General features: G+C 46.7%; 1 protein-coding gene across 1 annotated transcript in view; it reads left to right on the forward strand.

The window, feature by feature from the left end:
• Positions 1-24,506, forward strand: part of LOC139276063 (immunoglobulin superfamily member 3-like) — a 66,888-nt gene that overhangs the window by 11,353 nt on the left and 31,029 nt on the right. Inside the window, exons 2-4 of the mRNA XM_070893489.1 lie at positions 18,342-18,719; positions 21,328-21,735; positions 23,396-23,776. Coding sequence (XP_070749590.1) covers positions 18,342-18,719; positions 21,328-21,735; positions 23,396-23,776 — 1,167 coding nt within the window. The remainder of the gene's footprint in view (positions 1-18,341; positions 18,720-21,327; positions 21,736-23,395; positions 23,777-24,506) is intronic.

Genomic DNA, 24,506 nt, shown 5'->3' on the forward strand with positions numbered 1-24,506 from the left:
AACTGCTAGGTTCTTAATTGGCTGTTAAACTCTTTGGGAAGTCCTGAGGTTATGAAAGGTGCTACATAAATTCAAGTTATTTTTTCCGTTCTTTTACACATATGCACTTCATTACAGCTCAATGTGTAGCATTCTCTCCTCTGAATGGTGGGTTCAAGCTCCAAATCTTCAACACATAATCTAAGCTGTCACTTCAGTCAAGAATTACTGCTGCATTTTTGGCTGTGCTATCTATTGGATGAGCCATTAAACTCAGGATCTGTCTCCCTGCTCTACTGGTTCCGATGGACATTAAAGATCTCATGACATTATTTAAAGCAAGTCAAGGGGTTGGGCTGGTTGTCCGTGTCCTCTTTGTGCTGTAAATATCCTGGTGGATCATTTATGACAGAAATGCCACTAGTGGAGGTTCCATTTTAATAGTCTCTTCTGTTCAGAAAGTCAAATATTTTTCAGATTAATAGCCACAATGTAAGCTTGAGAGCAAAATGTTCTATGACCCTGTGCTCCCAGTGGGGCCTTGCATGCAGCAGCCTCCTTATTGGAGAATTGCTGGTGCACTCCATGTGCTTTTGTGTCCATAGAAAACACTAGATGGAAAATTGGAGGCAGTGCCCTTCTGATTTTTGACAAACCATCTACTGGGTGTGCAGCATCTTGTAAAACTTTCCCCTCAATATCAGCTTCTATTTGTACCTTTTATAAAAAAATCTCCAGGCGTTCACAAGCAACAGGGGTGCAGCTACAGCTGACAAGGCTTTGCCACTCTTTGTTTTAACTTTAGTTATTAAATGTACTCGTCAAGATAATGATTGACAGTATGGGGAGTAGAATCAATGAGTGGCACTTTAAAATCAGACCAAATACTGAGCCTCAGCTGTATTAAGACTATCGTGTGATGATCTCACCCTGCCTTGGATCAGCAGAACAATTGAGAGAAATGCTATACTGTAAAATCAAGTGTATGCGTGCCCACTCAGGGAAGTCAGTTTAGGTCTAATCAATTCAAAATTGAATTTAACTCCATAAAGTCTTTGCATTCAATATTTATTGCCTTCATATATAGGATGCCTCTGCATGTATAATATTTATCTTGAAAGCTTGTTTCAAGTAGGGAAAGATGAGTGTAATTATGAAGTCATCAAGCACTACAGTACAATATCGCTTATGACTGTCTGAATGATGTTAATGCAAGTTTGGTTTACAATCTACTCCTAAAGTAGGGATATACTATTCCACCATTTTCCCTTTCTTTATTTCCATTTGTGCCTGGTCACTATGAGCATTTCAGACTTTTCTGTGACTTCATCCAATAAGAGAGATAGGGGGAGAAATTGGGCTACTTTGCACTTCCCATTGCTAATGGGATGCAAATGAGAACAGTGCCTCCCATTAAATTGGGTGGGGGCTTTGCAGCAGAGCTAACACGTAGCGCCCTGCTCAACTGCGCCCGACGATGCTAACTTCATCACTGTGCACAGCGCCCCGTTACTGCCCCGGAAGATAAATCGGCCCTCACTTCCTGTTTTACAGCCTGGCACTTCAGCTATCGTGTTTCAGTCGGGAGTCGGCTGGAGAAGCGCTATTTAAAGGCGCTAGGGTCAGGTAAAGTTTTAGTCAGCCAATAATGGTTGCTGCTTACTTCCACATATGCAGACAGGTGCTTTGACAGATTTCACCGATTTCCAGTTGAAGCAGTGTTCGAGCTATTAAAGATTCGTGAATTTCATTGAGGGCAGATTTGAAAGTCCAACATTTATATTGTTTCATGGGGGCTGTGTTGGCACTCTGACGTCACCATTGGAGACATCTTAGGCAGAGAGAAAGACAGCAATATGTGGCCAGAGGGTGGAGGGCCAACAGAGCTGCCAACAGGAGACCTTACCCTCCCAGGATATTCCGGCAGCAGTCCTACATCTATTTCACTGAGGAACAGTGTGTTCAAAGGCTGCGCTTCAGCAAGGACGTGGTCACAGAGCTCTGCCAACTTTTGCAACCTGAACTCGATCCTCAGAACAGTGTGAGGACGACTCTCTCAGTGACAGTCAAGGTCACCATCGCACTCAATTTCTATGTCAGCGGATCCTTCCAGTGAGCAACAGGAAACATCTCCCAGTTTGCTGTCCATTGCTGCATCCGTGAGGTCACAGATGCTCCCTTCAGAAGGAGAAGGGAATACATTTTCTTCCCAAGACCAGAGAGAAGCAGCTGGAGTGTGCATGTGGCTTTGCCAGGATAGCGGGCTTCTCCCTAGTGCAGGGCGCCATTGACTGCACCCACGTCGCTTTGCAGGCGCCGTTTCACAATCCTGAGGTATTCCATAACCGCAAAGGCTACCACTCACTGAATTTGCAGTTGGTGTGCGACCACACACACCGAATCCTTACCATCAGTGCCTGCTATCCTGGCAGCACCCACGATGCATTGAACCTGCGCCAGGCCTGTATGCCAGCTCTTTTCCAGCCACCACATCAAGCACGTGACTGGCTGCTCGGTGGCAAGAGCTATCCACTCTCCACCTGACTCATGATTCCCCTCCGCAACCCCAACAGTCATGTCCAGCACTCTTAGAATGAGAGCCATGCTGTCACCAGGAACATCATTGAGCAGACCATCGGAGTGCTCAAGCAACGGTTCCGCTGCCTTGACCTCTCGGAAGGAATCCTCCATTATTTGGCTGAGCAGGTGTCCATTTTCGTCGTCATCTGCTGCATGCTGCACAACCTGGGCATCATGAGGGCACAGCCATTACCACCAGGCATAGCTCCATCACCTCCGGAGGAGGAGCAGGAGCAAGTTGAGGAGTAGGAAGAGGAGCAGAAGGAGGATGAGGAGGAGCAAGAGCAGCAAGAGCAGCAACAGAAAAGGCAGCCACTTAATCAGCATTCTGCAAGGTCGATCTGCAACCACCTCATCAGACTTCGGGTCCAATGAATTCCAGCTCACTTCCTGGTTGCTCTGCATGTCCCCATCAGCATAGCAATTTCCCCTTCCATTCCACAGCCCCAAAACTGAAATGAGAGACAGCACCAAATATGCAACATTCCAATTAAAATTTATCTCATAACATTTACCACAATTATAAACAACAATTACATTTATGAAGCACCATTGTGCAAAACCTTATATCCCCTCTTAACACTGGCTTTACCTACTCCACTGCTCCAATGTAGTATGTCCCCTGTAGCTGTAGCACAGCTGGTGGAAGGCTGCTGAGTGCCAGGGCCAGAGACTACAAATGGCCTTGCAGGATGCCCTTGACCAGCTGTGGGCCTGGAAGCCCCGGCTGTAGACTGCACTACCTCAGGCTGGGCGGCGGCAGTCTGGGCTGGCTGGATGACAGGCAGCGACAAGTGCAGTGGCGGACTGACAGTGGCGGGTTCAGGAATGCTGTCATCTTCATGGTTCCTGCTCCACTGACCCACTGCCACTTCCCCGGGGCAGCACCTCAGCATCCCTCCCAATCTGCTGGAGCACAGATTGGTGGCCTACAGTGACACCGTGAGATCCCCGGTCGACTGTGGTGGACCCAGCAATGACGGCAGCAGTCAGAGCTCACATGGCATGCAGCTGAGACTGCATGAGAGCAGTCTGAGCTTTCACGCCAGCAAGCGTTGACTGCATTAGAGCACTAAGATGTTGCATTGCTTCCGTCTGTGCTGCAATGGCAGCTGCCACATCACCCATGACACACGTCATGAGGTCTGGATCCCCTCGGTCTCTCTGTGAGTCCACCATGGTCTGCAGACTGGCAATGATGGGCTCCGTGTTGTGCGCAGAGCTCTGTGCAATGCTGGAGGTGGACTCCTCCACGCTCCCTACCACTGCCGAGAGGCTCTCAGGCACCCTTGCCATTGCATGTATTATGCCAGAGTGCATGGCCATCACTCTTCTTGTGAGTGCCTCCCCATCGAGGTCCTCATCGGAGTCCTGTGCAGCAGAACTCACACACAAACTCTCCCTCCGGGGAGCTGGCTTCCAAGCTACCCTTTCCCCTTGGCCTTGTTGCAGCCCATTCAGCCCCAGTGCCTCACCCAGTGCAGACCCCTCTACTAAACTTCCCTCTAAAGATCACGTAGTGCCAGTCTCTGAGGTGGTGTCTGCGGGTGAGAAATGCAGTGACGCGGTGCTTGGGTCCCCCTCCTCATCTCCTTCTTCACTATTATTGGGGGGGCTCAGGGACAGGCTGTTCATCTGCTGGCTGATTATCTGAAAGCATAAAAGACACCAGACTCATGTAAAAGGTGAGGGCAGGGGGGCAAGTGTGGAGCAAGGAAGGCAGACAGTGTCAGGAGCTGGAAAGTGATAAGGCCTTCTGGTGTGAGGGGGAAGTGGGATGAGAAATGGAGAGGGAATAAAGATACTGTTGTTTCCCTCAACAGGATCAACATCATTAATGGCCATAGCTCCCACTGCCTGCTGCCCAATCAGTCCCAGCACTCGCTCCCCCAGGTCGGACAGCTATTGGAGCTGAGGTTCACCCCGCCCTGTCCTCTGCTGCTCCCTCTGAATGTGTGCCATCTTTGCCTACAAAAGAAAGGAATGTGTATGATTCAGAGTTCAGCTATGTGTCTGGGAGATATGCCTACCATTGTTGAATAGCTGTGAATGTAGGCAAGGTGTGAGGATGTGGGTTTGAGTAACAGCACATGTTTGGTGGGTTAGTGTTTATATGGCTCAAATAAAGCAATGTGACTGAGTAATGTAGACTTGAGTAAGTATGACCTTAGTCTCTTCATTCTGACTCCAGAGTGCTGGTACAGCATGGGAGGCCTGCTGATATACAGTGCTCCCAAGGGATGCTGGGATCCCTTGGGACTGCATCAGATGCACCCTCTGGTGGTGGTAGAATGCTGGTTACATGGTGTTGCATACATAACATCACCCCCCCCACACCCCCGTCCCAAAGTCAATAGTACACTTATTTACAGGGTGAGACGATCTGGGGCTTTCCACTCCCTAGTCGATCGTCTCGGTACAAACACAGGTGCAGGTGAGTTGGTTGGGACTTCGCTGGGCTGCTGCACAGCTGGCCTTGATGGGCTGCTGGGGATGGTGAGTTCAGCTTCATGGTCAATCAGGATGTCAGTTGCCACTTGTGTGTGTGTCGGAGGGTCGAAGTTGGTGGTGTCCTCTTCAGGTTGCTCGTGGCTGTCTGTGAATCGCAGTTTGGTTTGGTCCAAATGCTTTCTGCAAGTTAGTCCCTTCTTTGGCTACGACTGTGCCAGCAAGCCATTTGGGACCATGTCCATAGTGGAGTACAAATACAGGGTCATTGACTTCAATATCGTGTGACAAATTTGTGCGATCATGGTACATACTTTGTTGATGTCGCCTGCCCTCGACATGATGGAGATCAGGGTGAAGTAGAGAGAGCCTTGTTTTGAGTGCCCTTTTCATGAGCAGTTCGGCAGGGGAACTCCGGTGAGTGAGTGGGGTCTAGTGCGGTTGCTGAGCAGGACTCGGGACAGGTGGGTCTGTAGGGAGCCTTCCAACAAATGTTTCAAGCTTTGCTTGATGGTTTGGACTGCCCGTTCTGCCTAGCCATTAGATGCGGGATTGAACGGGGCAGATGTGACATGCTTGATCCCATTGCGGGTCATGAATTCCTTCAATTCAGCGCTAGTGAAGCACGGCACATTGTCGCTGACAAGTGTTGTGTATCTGTAAAGCATGCACTCCCATGTTCCGCCACCAGAGAGCGCATCCCCTGAAGTCCCAAGGGATCCCAGCATCCCTTGCGAGCACTGTATATAAGCCGGCTCCTAAGGCCTGTTCCTCACTCTGGAGTGTCTTAATAAAGACTGAGGTCACTGTTACTTTAACTTCCCTGTGTGCAGCCTCATCTGTGTTAGGAACACAATAACTGCCGACGAGTATACGAATCCAACGCAAAGATGCAGCAAACTGTGGTCATCCTGGAGAAGTTCTCGGAGGGTGAGGACTGGGAAGCCAATGTCAAACGACTAGACCAGTACTTTGTAGCCAACGAGCTGGACGGAGAAGGAAGCACTGCAAAAAGGAGAGCAGTCCTCTTCACGGTCTGCGGGGCACCGACCTACAGCCTCATGAAGAATCTTCTGGCTCCGGTGAAACCCACAGATAAGTCATATGAGGAGCTGTGTACACTGGTTCGAGAGCATCTTAACCCGAGGGAGAGCGTGCTGATGGCGAGGTATCGGTTCTACACGAGCAAGCGATCTGAAGGTCAGGAAGTGGCGAGCTACGTCGCCGAGCTAAGGCGACTTGCAGGACAATGTGAGTTTGATGGCTACCTGGAGCAAATGCTCAGAGACTTTTTTATACTGGACATTGGCCACAAGACCATCCTACGAAAATTTTTGACTGTAGAGACACCGACCCTCAGTAAGGCCATTGCGATAGCACAGGTGTTTATATCCACCAGTGATAACACCAAACAAATCTCTCAGCACACAAGTGCCAGCAATGTTCATAAATTAACTGGAACTGTGTTTGCGAGCAGAAATGTACAGGGCACAACCCACGAGTCTGCAACTGCCAGCAGGCCTCAGGTGACCCAGATGACTCAGAATCCCCAACAAAGGATGAATGAAAGACAATTCACACCTTGTTGGCGTTGTGGAGGCTTCCATTCAGCCTATTCATGCCACTTAAAAGGGTATGTTTTCAAGAGCTGTGGAACAATGGTGCACCTCCAACAAGCTTGCAAACGAGCTGCAAGCTCTGCAAAACCTGCTAACCACCACGTGGCAGAGGAAGATCGGTCCATGGTGGATCAAAGCAATTTCCAGCCTCAGAGAGAGGAGGCAGATGCTGAAGTACACGGGGTGCACACATTTTCGATGAAATATCCACCTATAATGCTAAATGTAAAATTGAATGGCTTACCCGTAGCCATGGAACTGGACACTGGCGCGAGCCAATCCATCATGAGTAAAAATATGTTTGAGAGACTGTGGTGCAACAAGGCACTCAGACCAGCCCTGAGCCCCATCCACATGAAACTGAGAACGTACACCAAAGAGCTTATCACTGTCATGGGCAGCACCATGGTCAAGGTCACCTACGAGGGCACGGTGCATGAACTGCCACTCTGAATTGTCCCAGGCAATGGCCCCACACTGCTTGGAAGGAGCTGGCTGGGCAAAATCTGCTGGAACTGGGATGACATCCGAGCGCTATTACATGTCGATGAGGCCTCATGTACCCAGGTTCTTAATAAATTTCCTTCCCTTTTTGAGCCAGACATTGGAAACTTTTCCGGGGCGAAGGTGCAGATCCACTTGGTCCCAGAGGCACGATCCATTCACTACAAGGCATGAGCGGTACCTCACATGATGAGGGAGAGAGTGGAAATCGAGCGAGTGGGCCAGCCCAATTGTTCCAGTACTCAAAAGTGATGGCACGGTCAGGATTTTCAGCGATTATAAAGTAACATTAATCGTTTCTTGCTACAGGACCAATACTCGCTACCTAAGGCAGACGACCTATTGCGACGCTGGCAGGAGGCAAGACATTCACCAAGCTCGACCTGACTTCGGACTACATGATGCAGGAGCTGGAGGAGTCTTCGAAGGGCCTCACCTGCATTAACACGCACAAGGGACTGTTCATCTACAACAGATGCCCGTTTGGAATTCGGTCGGCTGCAGTGATCTTCCAGGGAAACATGGAGAGCCTACTCAAGTCGGTACCATGCATAGTGGTTTTTCAGGACGACATATTGGTCACGGGTCGGGACACCGTCGAGTACCTACACAACCTGGAGGAGGTCCACCAGCGACTGGATCGCGTAAGGCTGTGGCTGAAGAGGTCGAAATGCGTCTTCATGGCAATAGAAGTGGAGTTTTTGGGGAGAAAGATTGCGGCGGACGGCATTCGGCCCACAGACGCCAAGACAGAGGCTATCACAAATGCGCCCAGGCCACAGAACGTCACGGAGCTGCAGTTGTTCCTGGGACTCCTCAAGTATTTTGGTAACTTCCTACCGGGGTTAAGCACCCTCTTAGAGCCCCTACATGTGTTATTTCGTAAAGGTGAGAACTGGGTATGGGGAAAAAACCAAGTAATTGCGTTTGAGAAAGCCAGAAACATTTTATGCTCCAACAAGCTGCTTGTATTGTATAACCCGTGTAAAAGACTTGTGTTAGCATGTGATGCGTCGTCATACGGAGTCGGGTGTGTATCACAACAAGCTAATGTTGCGGGGAAGTTGCAACCTGTCGCCTATGTCTCCAGGAGCTTGTCTAAGGCCGAGAGGGCCTACAGCATGATTGTGAAAGAGGCATTAGCGTGTGTGTTCGGGGTAAAGAAAATGCATCAGTATCTGTTTGGCCTCAAATTTGAGCTGGAAACCGATCACAAGCCCCTCATATCCCTGTTTGTTGAAAACAAGGGGATAAATACTAATGCCTCAGCCCGCATACAAAGGTGGGCACTCGCGCTATACCATCCGCCACAGGCCAGGCACCGAGAACTGTGCAGATGCTCTCAGTCGGCTACCATTGCCCACCACGGGGGTGGAAATGGCGCAGCCTGCAAACTTGTTGATGGTGGCGCAGCCCGCAGATTTGTTGATGGTCATGGAAGTGTTTGAAAATGATAAATCACCTGTCATGGTCGGCCGGATTAGGACTTGGACCAGCCAAGATCCTCTGCTGTCCCTAGTCAAAAACTGTATACTGCATGGGAGCTGGGCCAGCATCCCCGTTGAAATGCAAGAGCCAATCAAGCCATTCCAACGGCGAAGGACGAGCTGTCCATTCAGGCAGACTGCCTGTTGTGGGGTAACCACGTAGTGCTACCCAAAAAGGGCAGGGAGACATTCATCTCGGATCGCCACAGCACACACCTGGGTATAGTAATGATGAAAGCGATAGCCAGATCCCACGTGTGGTGGCCCGGTATCAACTCTGACTTAGAGTCCTGTGTACAGCAATTCTGAGTGTGTGCTCAGTTGAGCAATGCGCCCAGAGAGGCACCACTAAGTTTGTGGTCCTGGCCCTCCAGACCATGGTCGAGGATCCATATTGACTATGCGGGCCCGTTTCTCGGTAAAATGTTCCTGGTGGTGGTGGATGCTTTTTCAAAATGGATTGAATGTGAAATAATGTCGGGAAGCACCGCCACCGCCACCATTGAAAGCCTGAGGGCCATGTTTGCCACCCATGGCCAGCCTGACATACTGGTCAGTGACAAAGGGCCATGTTTCACCAGTGCCGAATTTAAAGAATTCATGACCCGCAATAGGATCAAACATGTCACCTCGGCCCCGTTTAAACCAGCCTCCAATGGGCAGGCAGAGCGGGCAGTATAAACAATCAAACAGAGCCTTAAACGAGTCACAGAAGGCTCACTCCAAACCCGCCTGTCCCGAGTACTGCTCAGGTACCGCACGAGACCCCACTCGCTCACAGGGGTGCTCCCGGCTGAGCTACTCATGAAAAGGACACTTAAAACCAGACTCTCACTGGCTCACCCCAACCTGCATGATCAGGTAGAGAGCAGGCGACAGCAACAAAATGTAAACGATGGTCGCGTCACTGTGTCACGGGAAATTGATTTGAATGATTCTGTGTATGTGCTAAACTATGGACATGGTCCCAAGTGGATCGTGGGCACGGTGATAGCTAAAGAAGGGAATAGGGTGTTTGTAGTCAAACTAGACAATGGACAAATTTGCAGAAAGCACCTGGACCAAACGAGGCTGCGGTTCACAGACTGCCCTGAACAACCCACAGCAGACACCACCTTTTTCGAGCCCACAACACACACCCAAAGGATCAACGACACCATGCCGGACCAGGAAATCGAACTCATCACGCCCAACAGCCCAGCAAGGCCAGGCTCACCCAGCAGCCCTGCAGGGCCAACAACACGCCTGCCCTGCGAGGGCACAGCCAACACACCAGAACAGACATTTGTACCGAGGCAGTCCACCAGGGAAAGAAAGGCTCCCAACCGCCTCACCTTGTAAATAGTTTTCACTTTGACTTTGTGGGGGAGTGATGTTGTGTATCTGTAAAGCATGCACTCGCATGTTCCACCACCAGGGAGCTCATCCCCTGAAGTCCCAAGCGATCCCAGCATCCCTTGGGAGCACTGTATATAAGCCGGCCCTTAAGGCCTGTTCCTCACTCTGGAGTGTCTTAATAAAGACTGTGGTCACTGTTACTTTAACCTCCCTGTGTGCAGTCTGATCTGTGTCAGGAACACAATAACAAGGACATCAGGCAGGCCGTGCGTGGCAAGCATGGCTCGTATGTTTTTGATGGTGGCAGTGGACATGCTTACAGACACTATTACACACTCAATCCATTCTGAATAAGTATCCACAACAACCAAGAACATTTTGCCTAGAAACGGGCCAGCGAAGTCAATGTGGATCCTAGACCATGGTTTGGAGGGCCATGACCAAAAACTTAGTGGTGCCTCCCAGGTGCATTGCTCAGTTGAGAGCAAGTGTTGCATTGGCGCACACAAGACTCCAAATCTGAGTCGATGCTGGGCCACCACACAAGGGATCTGGCTATAGCTTTCATCATTACTATGCCTGGGTGTGTACTGTGTCCGTTGCATATGAACATTTCCCTGCCTTTCTTAGGCAAAACCACGTGATTAGCCCACAAAAGACAGTTCGCCTGTGTGGACATTTAGTTTTTGCGCCGCTGGAAAAGCTTAATCTCTTCATGCATCTCCGCTGGGACGCTGGACCAGCTCCCATGGAGAACACAGTTTTTTACAAGGGACAGTAAAGGATCCTGGCTGGTCCAGGTCCTGATCTGGCGGGCTGTAACGGATGACTTTTCGTTTACAAATGCATCCATCACCAAGAGCAAGTCTGCAGGCTGTGTCATTTCAACCCCGGTGGTGGGCAATGGTAGCCGACTGAGGGTGTCAGCGCAGTTCTCTCTGCCTGGCCTGTGGCGAATTACATAGTTATATGCAGACAGCGTGAGTGCCCATCTTTGGATGCGAGCAGAGGCATTGGTATTAATATCTTTGCTCTCTGAGAATAGCGATATGAGCGGCTTATGGTCAGTTTCTAACTCGAACTTAAGCTCAAACAGATACTGGTGCATTCTTTTTACCCCGTAAACGCATGCCAGAGTTTCTTTTTCAATCATGCTGTAGACACTTTCGGCATTGGACAAACTCCTGGACGCATAAGCAACGGTTGCAATGTTCCCGATTTGTTTGCTTGTTGTAACACACACCCAACCCTGTACGAAGATGCATCGCAAGCTAGCACTAAACGTTTACATGGGTCATACAGAACAAGCAGTTTGTTGGAACATAACAGATTTCTGGCTTTCTCAAAAGCAGTCTTTTGTGATTTCCCCCATACCCAGTCATCTCCCTTGTGTAGAAACATGTGTAGAGGTTTTAGCAAGGTGCTTAATCCAGGTAGGAAATTACCAAAATAATTGAGAAGTCCCAGGAATGACCACAGCTTCGTCACGTTCTGTGGTCTCGGCGCGTTCTTGATGGCCTCCATCTTGGCGTCGGTGGTTCTGATGCCGTCTGCTGCGATTCTTCTCCCTAAGCACTCTGGTGCCAGGAAAACACACTTCGAGCATTTCAACCCGAGTCCCACACTATCTAGCTGACTTAGAACCTCTTCCAGGTTCTGCAAGTGTTCGATGGTGGCCCGACCTGTGATCAATATGTCGTCCTGCAAAAACCACGGTGCATGGAACTGACTTTAGCAGACTCTCCATGTTCCTTTGAAAAATAGCCACGGCAGATCGAATCCCAAATTGGCATCTATTGTAGATGAACAGACTTTTGTGTGTGTTGATCCTGGTGAGGCCTTTCGAAGAATCCGCCAGCTCCTGCGTCAAGTAGGCTGAGGTCAGGTCCAACTTGATGAATGTCTTCCCTCCAGCCAGGGTCGCAAATAGATCGTCTGCCTTGGGTAGTGGGTACTGGTCCTGCAGCGAAAAACGGTTAATCGTTACTTTATAGTCCCCACAAATTCTGACCGTGCCATTGCCCTTGAGAACCGGAACAATCGGACTGGCCCACACGTTGAACTCCACCGGTGCGATGATGCCCTCTCATTGCAGCCTGTCCAGCTCGATCTCCACTTTCTCTCACATCATGTATGGCACCGCACGTGTCTTGTGGTGGATGGGTCGAGTACCGGGAATCAAATGGATCTGCACCTTCGCCCCAGAGAAATTTCCGATGCCTGGCTCAAACAACGACGGAAACTTGCTCAGAACCTGGGCACATGAGGCGTCATCGACGAACGAAAGCGCTCGGATGTCATCCCAATTCCAGCGGATTTTTCCCAGCCAGCTTCTGCCGAACAGTGTGGGGCCATCTCCTGGTACAATCCATAGTGGTAGTTCGTGTACTGCTCCATCATAGGAGACTTTTACTGCTCCACTGCCAATTACAGGGATCAGCTCTTTAATGTAAGTTCTCAGCTTGGTATGAATAGGGCTCAGCTTGGGCCTGTGTGCCTTGTTGCACCACAATCTGTCGAAGACCTTTTTGCTCATGATAGACTGACTTGCACCCGTGTCCAATTCCATGGCTACTGGAATTCCATTCAGTTCAACTTTTAACATGATTAGTGGATGTTTTGTGGTGAAGGTGTGTACCCCGTACACTTCTGCCTCCTCGGTTTGAGTCTCTAGTTCAGTTTGATCCACCGTGGATCGGTCTTCCTCTGCAACGTGGTGATTTGCAGGATTTGCAGCTCATCTGCACGTTCGCTGGAGGTGTCCCATTGTTCCACAGCCTTTGCACGCATAGTGTTTGAAGCTCGATGATCACCTCTGCAGCGCCAACAAGGTGTTAATTGCCTCGCATTCACGCTTGATGACGGACTCTGAATCATCTGAGGTCATGCAGCTGCAGGCGTGTACATTCTGCCATATGCATTCCTGCCTGAAAACGACATTACTTTGTGTACAGTACTTGCCGAAGCATCTTTATGCTGCGAGATTTGTTTGGTGTTATCGCTGGTGGACATATCGTTATGGCTTTGCTCAGGTTCGGTGTTTCAACAGTCAATAGTTTGCGAAGGACAACCTCATGGCCAATGCCAAGCACAAAAAAATCTCTTAGCATCTGCTCCAGGAATCCATCAAATTCGCAATGTCCTGCAAGGCGCCTTAGTTCGACGACATAGCTCACCACTTCCTGGCCTTCAGACCGTTGACATGTGTAAAATCGTTACCTTGCCATCAGAACACTCTCCTTCGGATTTAGGTACTCCCGGACCAGTGTGCACAGTTCTTTATATGATTTGATTATTGGTTTCACTGAAGCAAGAAGATTCTTCATGAGGCCATAGGTTGTTGCCCCGCAGACAGTTGGCAGTGTTCACAATCCCTTCCAGCTCGTTTGCCACAAAGTATTGGTCGAGTCGCTCCACAAAGGCTTCCAAATCGTCACCTCCTGGGAATTTCTCCAGGATACCAACAGTTCTCTGCATTTTCGCGTGATGGTTCTTTATCTCGTCGCCAGTTGTTATGTCTCAAATAAAGCAATGTGACTGAGTACTGTAGACTTGAGTAAGTGTGACCTTAGTCTCTTTATTCTGACTCCAGAGTGCTGGTACAGCATGGGAGGCCTGCTTATATCCAGTGCTCCCAAGGGATACTGGGATCCCTTGGGACTCCAACAGATGCGCCCTCTGGTGGCAGTACAATGCTGGTTACATGCTGTTGCATACATAACAAGTGTGGTTTGCACAGTGTACACAGACAGAGGTTCAGAGGCTGGTATGTAGGAGGTGTTGAAGCTTGTACTCACCTTGACCACCCAACTGAGGTCCTTGATCTTTTTGCGGCACTGTGTGAGGGTTCGTTGAGTGACAGTGCTGGCCAACATCTACTCTGCCACTTCCCTTGACATTGCCCTGAAGACCTGGGGCAATGTCCTCCGTTCGACTGCCCCCACCAATGCCTCCAATGCTACATCATTGAAACAACAAGCTCTCTCCCTTACAGCTGGATTAGCCTTCAGATGCAGAAATGGTGAAAATGAGCAGCTGCAGCTTGATATAACCTCTACTTTAAGAGCTGAAATGAGCCTGTGTGAAGGATTGAAGGATGATTGCTGAATGCAAGTCACTTCCTAAGGTTGGGTAGCGCTCTGGTGTCCACGCCCCTGTAGCGCCCCAATGAGATTATTAGCGCTTGATTTACCACCCCCTTCTTTCCTGGGGCGTTAAAGCCCAATTTAGAAGAAAGTTAAGATTTCTTTGTGCCTGGCGCAAAATTTTCAAAATTGAAAAAGTTAACAGTCCATATGGGGCATTTCCGAATTTCTCCCCCATAGTGAGGAATGCAAAATGAAATATTATTTCTTCCTCTACTGCCACTTCCTTTCCTAACCTTAACTGTCAAATCAGCCAATCTGCTCTTTCAGTAAGCAATTCCTGTTTCACCAGCCTCCTCCGTACATTGGATAGTGAGTTGTTTTGTTCTGATCTAATCACAAACAGTCCCTTCAGGTTTTGTAAACTCTGCATCTACAAGCAGGATTGTCTAGACACAAATACATCAAGACTCTCATGTGATGATCTCACCCTGCCTTGGAGCAGCAGAACAATTGAGAGAAATGTTATACTTTAAAATCAAGTGTAATTCGATCAAGCTCAAAATCCAGCACAGTGATCGTGATGCATGATCTGCCCATGCCTGTTGGAAGTAGTTCAGGCAGCATGTAAAATTCATGCTGTCTGCTACTTTACATGATTGAGCTCAACACTGAAAGTGCTGCTGACGGGCTGTGTGCTCAGCAGGGGACCGAAGTTCACGATGTTTGCACGAGGCTAGCTTTACTTAAAGCTCAACAGGCCAGGGAAAGGGAAACCAGGGTCTTGGACGCAGTACTTAAAGCCTTTGTGCGGGGGGGGGGGGGGGTGGGGTGGTGAACACTCAAAGAGAGGTTCTTATCCCACAGGGGGTCAGGTGGTGCTCCAGAAAGAATAATGTGGGACCAGATCGCCGAGGCAGTGTCACCCCCAGGACATGGCTCCAGTGCTCAAAGAAGTTTCATGACCTCAGACAAGTGGTCAAGGTCAGAGGATGCATATTCAAAAACCGTCCCCTACCAACTGCATCACTAGCCTCAAACACTGCATGACCCACTGCAACCCCTCCCCCCCCTCCATCACTCACCTACCAACAATCTTTACCAAACACGAGGCACATCTCATATTCTTCGCTTCACCTTGGAAAAAGATGGTGCTGGCCATTTTTGGGAGGGGCATGGCTGAGCCTGTGGCCAGCAGCAGCGCTGAAAGAATGCTGGTATCCTCATATGTTATCCTCCTTCTTACATTCCACTTCCTCCTCATCCCACACTCTCTTCTAATTTACAAGCTGCACGGTGTAAGTATGCACCTCTTGCTTTCCCCCCTCCCCCATCACAACCCTATCCTGTGCCTTCCTCATTTCAGACATCCAAGAAATCCAGCCTGCCCAGTCAATGGTTGAACAAGAAGAGGGAGAGGAGAATGAAGAAGCAGAAACACCGTCACACGATTTCACGCTCCCAGCCACCAACTCCTCGAGGTCGTCCTGCAAGGCCATTTGCAGTGTCTCCCATTGAAAGTCAGCAGTCTTCCACCAGCCATTGTGCAGCCTCTGGGGTAGCACTGTGTAGGAGCACTAGGATAAGCAAAGGCACATGCAAAACAGTCACTAAGGGAATGCACAAGGGTGATTAGTTGATTTTTTGATGTAATATTGGATGCATATTTGGATAAAGTTAGATTAAAAAGTTTGTTCCATGGTGGTTTTTATTTAAGCATTGTAGCCAAGAGGACGCTGTAATGTTTAGTAACAGAGGGATGGTTTGGGAGAAATGTTGAAAGGGGTTGTGTTCATAAGTACCACAGACAGATGATTCGATCCCGCAAACCCCGGCCAGAAAGGGGCTCTCTGGGTTGCCTCCTTCCTTCCACTTCCTCCTCCTCCTCCTCTTCCACCCTCCTCTTCCACTTCTTCCTCCTCTTCTGCTTCCTCCTTCTCTGGGGTACTGAAGTTGCATGTTCAGCCATGAACTCATTGAATGGCGGTGCAGGCTCAAAGGGCCGAATGTCCTACTCCTGCACCTATTTTCTATGTTTCTATGTTCCTTCTGCTCCTCCCTCTGTGAGCAGCTTATTCCCTTTGCTGCCTCTGCTCCATCATGTCATGTCATGTCATTTCAGGATTTTGAACCAGTGGCAATAAAGCAACGGCAATATTTTCCAAGTCAGGATGGTGTGTGACTTAGAAAGGAACTTGCAGGTGATGGAGTTCCCATGTACCTGCTGCCCTTGTCCTTCTAGGTGGTAGAGGTTGTGGGTTTGGGAAGTGCTGCCAAAGAAGCCATGGCGAGTTGCTGCAGCGCATCTTGTAGATGGTACACACTGCAGCCACGGTGCGCCGGTGGTGGAGGGAGTGAATGTTTAAGGTGGTGGATGGGGTGCCAATCAAGTGGGCTACTTTGTCCTGGATGGTGTTGAGCTTCTTGAGTGTTGTTGGAGCTGCACGCATCCAGGCAAGTGGAGAGTATTCCATCACACTCCTGACTTGAGCCTTGTAGATGCAGGAAAGGTTTTGGGGAGTCAGGAGGTGAGACACTCACCACAGTACCCAGCCTCTGACCCGTTCTTGTTGCCACAGTATTTATGTGGCTGGTCCAGTTAAGTTTCTGGTTAATGGTGACCCCCAGGATGTTGATGGTGGGGGATTCAGCGATGGTAATGACGTTGAATTTCAAGGCGCGGGGGTTAGACTCTCGCTTGTTAGAGATAGTCATTGCCTATCACTTGTATGGCGTGAATGTTATTTGCCACTTATCAGCCCATGCCTGAATGTTGCCCAGGTCTTTCTGCATGCGGGCATGGACTTTATTCATTATCTGAGGAGTTGCGAATGGAATAGAGCACTGTACAATCATCGGCGAACATCCCCACTTCTGGCCTTATGATGGAGGGAATCTCATTGATGAAGCAGCTGAAGATGGTTGGGCCGAGGACACTGCCCTGAGAAACTCCTGCAACAAAGTCGTGGAGCTGAGATGATTGGCCTGCAACAACCATAACCCTCTTCCTTTGTGCTAGGTATGATTCTCACCAGTGGAAAGTTTTCTCCGATTCCAATTTACTTCAATTTTACTAGGGCGCCTTGGTGCCACACTCGGTCAAATGGTGTCTTGATATCAAGGGCAGTCGCTCTCATCTCAGCTCTGTAATGAGGTCTGGAGCCTAGTGGTCCGGGCAGAACCCAAACTGAGCATCAGTGAGCAGGTGAATGGTAAGTAAGTGCCACTTGATAGCACTGTCAACAATACCTTCCATCATTTTGCTGATGGTTGAGAGTAGACTGCAACTGGGAGCAAGTGGTGTTCTCAGAGGGCGTTCTTTAAGAGCCAAAACCTTGCAAATGCCCAGCAGAACCCCCCTGTACACTTTAACAACTTTTGAAGTGCCTTACGAATATGCCAGTATGCAAATAAACTGTGCAGGAACCAGCAAGAAAACAAAAATCAAAACTTGCCTGAAAGTTGCATGTGTCTCTTTAAGAAGCAGTGGTGGGGCGGTTGGGGTGCAGCTGAGCGTGCGTTCAGCTATATGTGCTTTGGAGAGGGCGCAATGTCGAGCGACAACATCCTAAATAGCAGGTCGTGAATCAAATCAGCTGAATGATTACATGATCTGCCTCAATACCATTTTTCTAGTGAGTGCAGGCAACAGCCGTGTTGCCGACCTGCCCAATTGGCGGCTGCCTTAGGTCATGCTGGAAATAGGCGGAAGTAAGGCAGCTGCCATTTTTTTTACAAAACTGGCCTTAACAACTAGCACTAAGGTATCATGGCCAAGGTATCCTTCATGTCAGTCTGCAATTTCCACATCTGATGGTGGTTGAAATTCCTCTCGTGCTGCTTTTTGCACACAGAGGAAATACATTCACGTCAAATTTGTAATAAAGTTTTTCTCATGTCACCTCTGGTTCTTTTGCCAATCACCTTAAATCCGTGCCCACTAGTTATCAACCCTTCAGTCATTGGAAACAGTTTCTCTTTCTTTACTCTATCTAAACCCGTCATGATTTTAAACACCTCTATTAATTCCTGTTGGATTTGTTCACCAACATCACTGCACCCGAGGCAAATATACAGTGACCGGCTGTAAAAATTTGCCTTATAGGTCGTTCACCATTGTTTGTAACTGATTTCCAGTAACCATATAAGGAGTACATCAGTGTTTATGTATTACATCTCAAATTGAATATTAGATATTTATTTTTCTTGCTCTTCAGAATAAAATTCAGATTCGTTCTTTCAGAATTTTTTGTCACACTTAGAGGAACTGAAATACCGCATTTATTTATATCTTAATACAGATCTGTGTACTGCTCAAAGACAAGTGAAATTACAAGAAGGGCCCCTAGTCCGGGCTGAGGGACGCCATATAACAATTCAATGTGATGTGAGTGGGTACCAACAGTCTCCAGAGCAGAACTTCGAGTGGTTCATCTCTCATCCGGAGAAACCTACTATGAAAATCCAGATTATCAGCACAATTGATCCCAATTTCCCTTATGCTGTGTATGAAAAAAGAGTGCGGAATAATGAGATCTACATAGAGAGGATTAAAGGAGACTCTGTGCTGTTACACATTGCAAATCTGCAGAGAAGCGACGGTGGGGAGTATGAGTGTTACACCCCCAGCACAGACAGTGCGTACTGGGGGTCCTACAATGCACTGATGAACTTGACAGGTGGGTTATTCAAACATTCTCATCTTTTATATTTCACTTTTCAGGGCTGTACTATACCTAAATATTATCAACTTCATAATTCTTATTCAAAGTAAGCAAAAAGACCATTGCACCCAATTAAACACGCAACAGTGTATTATTGCAATATATTAAAAATGCAGCAGAAACATACCATCAATACAATTCAAATGTTAACACACCATTATGATCCCTGTTATACATAAAGAAATGCACAATTATAAACCCTTTTAAACACTTACAGCAATATACCAGAATGAAATCTTATGATACACTAGGCAATGCACAAGTATTAAGTCCTGTTAAACTCACAGCAATGCTCAATAATGAAACCCTATGAAACACACAGTACTGCTCCATTATAAAACAGACCAGCATGTAGAAGTGCATCATTGTGTAACTCTATTAAACAGCCAGAATTTTTAAAAATCCTATGAAACATGAAGTAATCCAGGTTGCTTGTTTATAGAGAAATATGTTTTCTTTGTGATTTGCGGGAAAGAATGGATAGAATAGGAAACACATTTACTGACAACCAAATCAGGTGAGCAGTCTACTCAAGTAACACAAGAACAGTATTATCCTTCATTGTTTGCAATGTTCACAATGCTTTTTGATTGCAGCTCTCCTTGGCCTAGCGAGTGATGGCAATGCCCACTGCAGTACTGATCCCCAGAGATCACAAGCTTCAATTCATAGAATCATAGAATGATACATCACAGAATGAGGTCATTCGGTACATTGTGCCTGTGCCAGCTCTCTGAAAGAGCTACCCAATTAGTCCCACTCCCCCGCTCTTTCTCCATAACCCAGCAAGTTTTTCCTTTCCAAGTATTTATCCAATTCCCTTTCAAAGGTTATTCTTGAATCTGGCCCTTTCAAGCAATACATTCCAGATCATCATAACTCACTGCGTAGAAAAATGTTTCCACACATCGCTTCTGGTTCTTTTGTCAATTACCTTAAAACTGTGTCCTTTGGTTACTGATTCTTCCACCATATTTACTCTATCAAATCTCTTCAAGGTTTTGAACACTTCTATGAAATTTCTCCTTAACCTTCTCTGTTCTGGGGGACACAACTGCACACTTCACTTCAGTCTGATAAACAAACATTCACCACCACTCTCTGCTTTCTGTCTATTAGCCAGTTTTATATCCAAACAGCCACTGCCCCTTTAATCCCACGGGCTTCAATTTTGCTAACAAGTCTAATATGCCGTACTTTATCAAATGCTTTTTGAAAATCCATATACATAACATCAACCACACTACCCTTATCCACCCTCTCTGTTACTCAATCAAGTTAGTCAAACTTGATTTGCCTTTAACAATTCATTTATTAACCCATATTTTTCCAAGTGGCAATTAATTTTGTTCCAGATTAATGTCTCTAAATGTTCACCCATCACCGACATTAGTCTGACTGTCTTTGTAGTTGTTGGGTTTATCTCTTTCCCTTTTTTTGAACAGGGGTGTAACATTTGCAATCCACCAATCCTCTGGAACCACTCCCATATCTAAGGAGTATTGGAATACTGTGGTCAGAGCCTCTGCAATTTCCATACTTATTTCCCTCCCGTCTTTTGTCTGGCAAGAGACTTTACAGAATCCCCCCCTCACGGCAATGGCGGAGACACTTGGTTTCCTTGATGCCTTATGAAGGGTGTAACTTCCATGAGATTGTCCAATTAATGCCAAATGACTTGGATAAATTCCACTTATATTCTATGAGTTTGAATTTACTGGGAACTGCATTGACATTTTTCAAAATGACTGCAGTTAGGACCTTTATCAAACTCCTAGTTGCCCTGAAAAGATAGTAGTGGGCCTTTTTAAACTGCTGGTCAGCAATTTTGATACAACTGAGTGGTTTGTTAGGCTACTCTAGAGGGTGCTTAAGAGTCAACCACATTGGTGTGGGACTGGAGTCACATATACCGGTTAAGAAAGGCAGGTTTCCTTCCCTAAAGACCATTAGTGAGCCAGTTGTATCTGCAATGTTGGCAGACTATTCAAGTTTCAGGTGCATTCAAGCACAATCTAATTCTTACCCAATGTCCATACACATGCACTTTCCAGCAGGGATCACTAGTTAGTTATCAGGAGCTGGATCTCTGTCTGATTACTCCCATTCTAGCCAAAGGGTGCTGAGGACAACAGTGGCTATGACCATCCTGGTGTGGATAGCGCAGTACCATGCAGTACAGTACACTTATCCATTGAGCCATCAGCATGTTCAAGACAAAGAATATTTTCATATATTATGCGATGTACAACTGTTTTTCTTGGAAATCTCTAAATCACCTCTATCTGAGATGGATTTGAACGCAAGTCCAAATGATGAAAGGCTAGGGTTCTGTAATTAACTATGGTAACTAAGCCCCATGGAGTATTACATTTTTGATTTGTTTTTCCATTTTGTTACTCAAAATGCCATACTGTGGAAGAGCTGAATGTCTGATGATATGTATTGAGTTAAGGTACTTATTAAGACAAATAAGATTGTGGAAGTATTGCATTCTTGTGTACAACCTATGATTATGCAGTGTGAATTCTGCAAACTATGTTGAAAACATATATTCTTGCAGTTATTTCAGACACGCTCAGTGCAACATCAGTACCCCAGACCCTAAATAAAGTAGAAGGTGATTCCCTGGAACTGGTCTGTGAAGTATCCAAACAAACATCACAGCACACGCACGTGGCTGTCTCATGGTACCTACAGAAGGGAGATCAAAATCTCAAGGTCATCTCTCTAACACAGGATTTCATCCTACGTCCTGGAGAGTCATATAAGCAAAGACAGGCATCAGGAGATGTGCGACTGGACAAGATTGGAGCAACTTCATTCAAACTAACCATCTACAAACTGCAGATGTCAGACCAGGGGAAGTTTTACTGTGAAAGCACAGAGTGGATCCAAGATTTAGACAAATCCTGGCATGAGCTGACTAATAAACGTACTGAAAATACCACGGTGAATGTTAAAAGTATAGGTAAGGCTCATAGATATAGAAATGTTTCTCCATTATACAGCTACAGTTTCAGAATGTGATCGCTGCATCCATTAGGGTCAGAAAATCATGTGCAGCACATGCCTGAATTTCCAATATACACTCTGGCAGGCTGGGGTGATGTCGAGAAAAGCTATTTGGCTGGCAATGCATGCCAAATAGCCCTGCTCTGCATGTTACCTAACTGTACTTACTGCATATATACTAACATAAGATTGTTTGTAAATATTTTTGTTTGATTAGCAGCCTTTTTTGAGTAAATTTATGCCAGAAATCTGAAATAAAAACAGGTCAGGCAAATTTTGAAAAGTATTTCTCAGTCGGTTTTGTTCAAATTGGGTCATCTGTCTGAAGGCATCAGAAAGCGATTGATTGGTCAGAAAAGCTCCATGGACAGTAGAAAGCAACCATATCGTAAAAGTTGATGTTCAGGAACCTTAGAGTGGCGGGTGTAAGTGTTTGTTATTGAATGTCTTGAGGTATAATTAATGGATTCCATGGTACAATAGAACCAAGTCAAAGTTTAGCCTTTGATTATTCAAATGCAACAAAAATTGGCCATAAATAAGGATTTATATTGTGTGATCTTGTGGGGTCCAATTGCAGCTGCCATAAGCAGTTATTTTGTAGATCCCTGATCGGTGCCTTGACTTATATATTTGTATATATTTAAATGCATTCTAAACTTTCCTATTCTTCCCTGCTCTCAGCTGAACTGCTCCTTTGGATGACAAGTATTGAATGGTTTGCTGTGACACTGACTAATAATGGTAGTGACAGGAGATCATAAGAAACAATAATGTCCTCGACAGGTTAATTACAGTGAAAATGCTCTCAGATGTATAAACTGCAGCTCTTTTGTTGACGTTTGGAACACTGACCTTTGATGAACATCAGTATTATATTAATGCACTGAGTGAATCACTGCTATTAACCTTCAGCAGACTTCCATTGCTGATGTGATCAGTTTCATCTTCAGTGGTACTCTCCGGTTAACACTAAAGGGAGTGTATTACAGTTTAGAAGTAGCATTTATGCTCCAGGCTACACCATTTAAAGGCAAGTGTAATAAGTTGTTGACTCGCCTTGGATAACTGCCAATACTGAGCTGGTGACAGTCTCTGAATTTTGATAAGGAGAGATTACAGAAATTCACAATGCTTCCATTGTACATCCATTTACTTCCATTCCTTTTTGATCACTTAATTTGCCTCCAACTTCCATTCCCCCTCCCTAATCATAAAGGCAGGCTGCTCTATGCCCTCAGTATCTCTAGTCAAATAGGGATGAGCATTTGAATTCTTTAAATTTAGTAGCAGACTGGAACTGTCTGAAATTTAACTGAGATTTTAAAAAGAAGGCAAGTAACTATGTTGGGAACACCTCTCTGGACCACTGGGAAACCAGCACATACCAGGAACTGTCTCCAGCATTCCCTCCACTAAAGCAGATTCAGTGTGGTGCAAACCATATTTACATATAGTTTGCACTTAACCCTGTTTTCTCCACAAACCATCAAAGTTGGCATTGAAATGTTGGTCTACCACCAGACTAAAATTATGGCAAATTTGCTCGCTTTGTTTTTGGCTAAACCCAGTACAATCTCTGGCACAGTAATGATGCACTTTTTATTTCACTGCAGGTAAAGGGTTTCTTGCTCTGATTGAAGCCACTGCAGTCGATATCGCTGTAGGAGGCTCACTGGAGATAATCTGCACGGTTGAAGCTCAGAATTTCCCAGAACGTTTCTTCTCTGTTGTCTGGTTCTTGAACAATAATGAGATAATCCGTATTGGACCAAATGCAGTACCATTCTTTCATGGTGAATATAAAATGAGAGAAACCCTAGGAAAGGTGACAGTCAGGAAGAAAAATGACAGGGTCTATTTTCTGAAAATTTATCAGATTCAAGTGGAGGATGGCGGTGCATATTACTGTCAGGTGGAGGAGAGTGAGAAAATTTCGTCTGGAGCATTCTCTACCAAGAAATCCAAGGAGGTTGCAATCACTGTTCAACGGCCACGTAAGAAAAATTTTAATTAACTGTATTCTTTTTTTTGTAGTGATTGATATTAGGAGCAGTATTATATTTTGACCCTGACAAAATATCTGGTCAACTCCCGGATGAATGATAGAAATCTCAGATACAATGGCATAGACATTCATCTTGGGCAATAGAGCAAAATGGGTGATAGCGATTGGCAAGCAGTTTTACAATCTGCACGATTTCGTATCCATTGAAGTCAGTAGAAAAGAATATCAGACCGAACATAAAACAGACTCGAAAAGGTTGTGGAGGAACGATCTCCAGAGGAGATGAAGTCAGTGACGGTCTGGGAAATGATGGCTTGATGTTCGGTCGTGGGGCCAAGTTCCAGGGGGAGGTAGGAGGAGGTGTCAGAGAGTTGGCGATCAGCCTCTGCAAGGTAGAGGTCGGTTCCCCAAACAATAACAGTGCCACCCTTGTCACCAGGTTTAATGACGAAATTGGGATTGGATCGGAGAGAGCGGAGTGCTGCAAGTGCAGAGGGAGGTAGGTTGGAGTGAGTGAGGTTAGAGAAGGTTGGAGGTTAGAGAAATTGAGATGGCCAATGTCCCGTCGGCAGCTCACAATGAAAAGATCTAGAGAGGATAAGAGGGAGGGGTCCAGATAGAGCGAGAATTCTGAAAATGGGACAAAGGGTCAGCTGTACAGGGGAAGACTCCTGGCTAAAGAAGTGGGTACGGAGGCAAAGGCGGCAGAAAAAGAGCTC

This window comes from Pristiophorus japonicus, chromosome 11 (genome assembly GCF_044704955.1).
Source record: "Pristiophorus japonicus isolate sPriJap1 chromosome 11, sPriJap1.hap1, whole genome shotgun sequence".
Lineage (NCBI taxonomy): Eukaryota > Metazoa > Chordata > Chondrichthyes > Pristiophoridae > Pristiophorus > Pristiophorus japonicus.